This window comes from Neomonachus schauinslandi, chromosome 7, assembly GCF_002201575.2.
Source record: "Neomonachus schauinslandi chromosome 7, ASM220157v2, whole genome shotgun sequence".
In the NCBI taxonomy this organism is placed as follows: domain Eukaryota; kingdom Metazoa; phylum Chordata; class Mammalia; order Carnivora; family Phocidae; genus Neomonachus; species Neomonachus schauinslandi.
The window spans coordinates 38,113,112-38,118,379 of record NC_058409.1 but is presented as its reverse complement, the minus strand read 5'-3'; the positions used below and the strand labels follow the sequence as shown (position 1 = coordinate 38,118,379).

General features: G+C 55.4%; 1 protein-coding gene across 1 annotated transcript; it reads left to right on the top strand.

Annotated features, from left to right (window-relative positions):
- The first annotated feature begins 2,059 nt into the window (after window positions 1-2,059).
- CCNO (cyclin O) lies at window positions 2,060-4,236 on the top strand. The gene is made up of 3 exons (XM_021702132.1): window positions 2,060-2,446; window positions 3,070-3,255; window positions 3,751-4,236. Exons 1-3 carry the CDS (start codon window positions 2,060-2,062, stop codon window positions 4,234-4,236), a joined length of 1,059 nt encoding a protein of 352 aa, XP_021557807.1.
- The last annotated feature ends 1,032 nt before the right edge of the window (window positions 4,237-5,268 follow it).

Below are 5,268 nucleotides of genomic sequence, written 5' to 3'. Positions count from 1 at the left end.
CCGAGGTGTAGACCCATCAGTACAAAGCTCAGGCACCCTCTGTTGGGAGTTAACTCTAACTACAGACACTAGCTTCACATCCACTGGTGGATAAAATGATCTTTCTGCTTTTTCAGAATATCTCCAGGGTGAGAATATTGACTTCCCAACGGAGGCTTTAATGTAACCCCCCTGTTTTATATTTAAAAAGGACTTTGAGCTTTTGACATATTTCACTTGGTCCTCAAGGCAAGTATTAATAACCACTTTTAACAAATGAGGAACAGAGACTCCAAGAAGGTAAACAGCCAGCCCATGATGACCAATAAATGGGAGTGACAATTCTGACCCTGGGAGTTGACTTTGTGCTCTTTTCACTGGCCTGCACAGCCATCTGGGCCGATGAGAAGAATTGGGATTCCTAGGTCCTTCCTCCTCATCCAGAAAGCTTCTCAAGGAAAAAGTCTGACAGCTGACCCCTCTCCACAGATTTCACTGCTCACCCCATAATGATTCCCCAACAATAGCTTGAGGAGACAGCAAGTCCTGGCACCTGTATCTTGAAAGACAGGTAGTTATTAGCTAATCTCTCAAGTGACAAACGAAACTATTTAGGTCTAAAGACTAAAGACCTTGCTTAGAGTTACAGGGAAATAGGAATAAAACTGACCAGAACTCCAAATCCATCTCTTTTCTCTTTCCTGCATCTCTAAGAGACAATACCCCACACCCAACTAAAGTTCTGGGGACAGGGATTTCAATTTGAGGACATAAATTTGTCAGCTTTCTTCTGAAATCAGGTGGGAATGGTTGAACCTGCTCTTGGGACACCTAACAAGCTCACTTCTGGGAGTGCCTCTGGAAAGTTCATCAGGCTGAGGGTTTCCTGCCACTGACACCTCCCTGTAAGGCTGACTAGATACTACTTGTGCCCCTTAGGAAGACTCACTCAGGCTTAGGCCGCCAGCTTCTACCAGTGCAGGAGGCTAGGTTCTAAACCAGCAGTGTCCTGAGGAAACTGCCCCGTCCAGCCCAGTCTCTCCTACCTGGGCGCCCCCGCTCCAGTTCTACCTTTGTGAACTTCTGAAGGAGCAGAAACGGAGAGCAGGAAATAACCAAGGAAGGGTGAGCCACCCGTGGCAGAGGATTAGAAGCTAATGACCTAAAACAGAAGAGGCCGACTGAGCAATTCGATCAAGCTAGCAATGCAACGCTCCGACCATGTTATATCCTTAAACCGCTCCGTTTACTTGGTTTGGTGGGGCAAGTGTGGAGCAAGGGTTACAGGAGTTCAGACCTGCTGTCTGAGGGACACGGGGCAGTCTTTTGTTTCGCGCACGAGTGCCTGCCTGGGAGGCTGGACTAGCTCCCAGATACACAGCGCAGAAGAACCTGTGGAGGCTCTGCTACCCGAGACCAGCGCTAGGAGGGATACTGGATCCTAGGGTCCTGCCTCAAACAAAAATTACAAAAGCAATCGAATTAGAATTATTGCTTGTATGGGTCACCGAGGAAAACTCCTGTACTGACAGAATTCTCGTTGGAGCCCTGAAAGGTCGGAAACTGATCTTTACCAAATTGCCGGCCTGAACGGTGATGGCACTTCGAGACTATCTGGACCAGGACGCGGAGATGGCGGCCGCGAGAGTCTTTTTTCCCCGGAGCAGTCCCGCCCCTCGGCGGGACTCGGCGCTCACTCCCGTGAGCCGCCGCCCCACCCCCGGCCGCGCGCGCAGTTCTGGCCGCAACCACGTCTCCGTTACCTGGGTAACGCGGGACGCGCGCGGAACCAGCAGTGCAAGGCGGGTGCGCTCAGCCGGGCGTAGCTCCTCCTCTCCATTGCCGGCGGCGCAGGCTACACCCCGCCAGCAGCTTGCTCGCAAGCGGTTCTTTGGCCGGGAAAGCGCGGCCTCGTGCGGCTCAGTAATCATCCAGTGAGAAGCCGGGGGTGTGGTAGGGGGAAGGCGCCCGCCGAGTACTTAGGGCTTCGCCGCGGCCCTGGGCAGCCTACTTCGTACTCTGGAGCGCGCCTTTGGTTTGTCGCAGGCGAGGAGTCGTAGGGCGGCCACCAGGCTGCACCATGGTGACCCCCTGCCCCACCAGTCTCGTGAGTCCCGCCGCCCGGTCTGGGAAGCGGGACAACGACCAGAACCTCCGCGCCCCGGTGAAGAAGAGCAGGCGTCCACGCCTCCGGAGGAAACAGCCGCTGCAGCCACTGAACCCGTGCCCGGTCCCCGGAGACTCCGGTGTTTGCGACGTGTTCGAGTCCCCCAGCTCCGGGTCTGATGGGGCAGACAGTCCTGCAGCATCCGCGGCGCTAGGCTGCAGCCCCCTACCCGCTCCTGCCCAGCAGTTGGTGCAGCTAGATTTACAGACCTTCCGTGACTACGGTCAGAGCTGCTATGTCTTCCGCAAGGCGCGGGAGAGCCACTTCCACCCGCGGGAGTCGCTGGCGCGGCAGCCACAAGTGAGGCGTTGGGAGAGCGAGGTCCCCACCCCCGCTCCTCTTTCTCTCTCGGGCTCTTTCCTCTTCTGCTCCGTCTGCGCTCCAACGCGCCCCGGGGCACGGAGGTTCGCGGTCCGAGCGGGAAGGGGCTTTAGAGGGCCGGGCCACCAGCCTCATTTTACAAATGGAGAAAAGTGGGGCCTAGATGGCTTAAGTGACCTGCCCGAAGTCTCCATACTGGTTAGCGGGAGCACGGTAGAAGGCGGAGGAGTGAAGACAGTTTCTAGGTTCGAGTCAGGACTCCTCCCGACCCCGGGCAAGTGATTTAACAATTCTGAGCTTATTTCTTCATCTGCAAAGTGGTGGCCCTCTCCCCTCACTGAATTGACAAGAGGATTACAAGGTAATGTGTATACACACGCGGCGCAGGGCCAAGTACGAATCCAAGAGTTCCGGCTCCTTGCCAGACCATTGCTCTTTGCGCAGCAGCGCCGTCCCAGTGTTTCCCAGTTTCCAGCGCTTTTAAGTTTTTCCTTTTTGTGCCTTCCTCCAGAGAGGCTCCCTGAGTTTTCTTGGTAGGTTCCTTCTGCAGACCCTCTTTGCCCGCGGCTCAACGGGTCCTCCTCCCACGGTCCTCCGCGCAGGTCACGGCGGAATCCCGCTGTAAGCTGCTTAGCTGGCTGATCCCGGTGCACCGCCAGTTCCACCTCTCCTTCGAATCGCTCTGCCTGACGGTGAACACGCTGGACCGCTTTCTTACCACCACGCCTGTGGCTGCAGACTGCTTCCAGCTGCTTGGGGTCACGTCCCTGCTCATCGCTTGCAAACAGGTACCTCCACGCGGGGTCTGGGGGACAGCCACTCTCTGGCCACCACCAGGCTTTCCAGCGCACAAGATTTAGTGCTGGGCTCTCCGAATTCATTCTGCCATGCATTTGCAAACGTATACATCCCACAGCTTTAATTTCACAATAGCTCCCCCCACTTCCCTACTAACAGTCCTTTCACCCGGCCCCTAAAGAAATAGGCAGAAGTCAGTCCCAAAAGTAAATCCCAACAGCTCTTTGTAGCCCTGCTATTCTAGACTCCGGGGGCGGGGGGGGATATTTAAAATTTCTCAAACCTTTTTTTAGCTGGACAGTAGTTAGAGAAACTGCGCTGGAAGTACACCCCAGGTGATTAAAGTGGAAGTAACGGAGAGGCGAAGGCCCAGCTGTCTCGCTGGAAGGGATGGGGGGAGTCCTGGTTTTCTCCCGGGTTTGACCCTGGGGTGGGCCTTGGCCCTGGATGCCGCGCTGCGGGGGCTGAGCGCCCCTGTGTTGCAGGTGGAGGTGCACCCGCCGCGTGTGAAGCAGCTCCTGGCCCTGTGCTGCGGTGCCTTCTCCCGGCAGCAACTCTGCAACCTCGAGTGCATCGTGCTGCACAAACTGCACTTCAGCCTGGGCGCGCCAACCATCAGCTTCTTCCTGGAGCATTTCACGCACGCGCGTGTGGAGGCCGGGCAGGCTGAGGTCGCGGAAGCCCTGGAGGCTCAAGCCCTGGCGCGCGGGCTGGCGGAGCTGAGCCTGGCCGACTATGCCTTCGCCAGCTACACTCCCTCCCTGCTGGCCATCTGTTGCCTGGCGCTGGCCGACCGTATGCTACAGCTCCCGCGCCCTGTGGACTTGAGCCTAGGCGGGCACCCCGAGGCCGCACTGCAGGACTGCCTGGGCAAGCTGCAGCTACTGGTGGCCATAAACGAGACCTCCCTGACTCACATGCTGCCCTTCCAGATACGCGAGAAGTGCAGCCTGTCGCCGAAATTGAAATGAAATACACCTTTGGTTTCCTGTCTACCCCCGCCCGGCTGCTGGACCTCTCCCATTGCTGTGAAAGAGTGCGGTCTTGGCCCATAAGAGGGGTTCCTGGCTCCCACTTGGTCCCGAGGTCGTCCTGCAGGTTGTAAATAGTGTACGATAGTAGCGTCTCCTCGTTTATTTATTTTGCTAAGTGCACCTGAGAGACCCGAGGCTTTCCCCAATAAACAGGCTATCAGTTTTGGTTTGTCTGATGCTACTGTTGTCTGCGGGGAGGGAAGGAGAGGGCAGCTGGGCAATACGGGTAGTAACGACGGAGGGGTCCTGCCTCCCTGGCTCCCATTCTGTAATTAGGATATCTATGTGGGAACACGAGGTCCTTTGAGATGCCAGTCGCTGAGAGGGTCACTTGTAGACCTGTATCCCATGACCCTCTTATGAGGCTGAGGACTGTTCATTCCCAGAGGTCCAAAGGGAAGGTGGGATGTGAACCTGAATAGAACCCACAGCAGTCTATGCTGTCTAGAGGGGTGGGAACACAGAGGATGCCCAGCTGGGAAGCTCTGGGAACCACACATACCCACTAGCTAGGGCAAAGCAAGACCTACTCTGACAACTAACAGATGTTGGAAATGAAGGCTTTGCAGGCTGTTGTGGCCATGATAAATAGAGCCCATTTACCCTGCAATGACTTGGTTCAACAGTTCACTTGTCTTACACCTGCTGCATGTGAGCCCGGGAGAACAATGGAATAGTAATCATGGCCATCATTGGGTGCTTAAATGTACCAGGCACTGTGGTCAGTGTTCATTGTCTCAATCCTCCAACAACTCTATTATCCCATTTTTCAGAGAAGGGCCCTGGACCACAGAGAGGGTAGGCAATAGTAGAGCAATCAGGGTTTGAAGGCAGGTGATCCGGAGGCTAGAGCCACAACCTTAGCCACACCGCTCAACTTCTCCCACTTAACAGATTTGTGGAAGTGCTTTTTAAAAAACCCTCTTCCTGAGGGTTTTGTGTGAGACAAATTATCTACTCAGTGTGTTC

Bases quoted from the DNA above. Each gene is read 5' to 3' on its own strand.
- CCNO (XM_021702132.1), top strand. From the start codon at position 2,060: ATGGTGACCCCCTGCCCCACCAGTCTCGTGAGTCCCGCCGCCCGGTCT. The intron at 2,447-3,069 runs GTGAGGCGTTGG...TCCTCCGCGCAG, and splicing joins CGCTGGCGCGGCAGCCACAA to GTCACGGCGGAATCCCGCTG. The intron at 3,256-3,750 runs GTACCTCCACGC...CCTGTGTTGCAG, and splicing joins TGCTCATCGCTTGCAAACAG to GTGGAGGTGCACCCGCCGCG.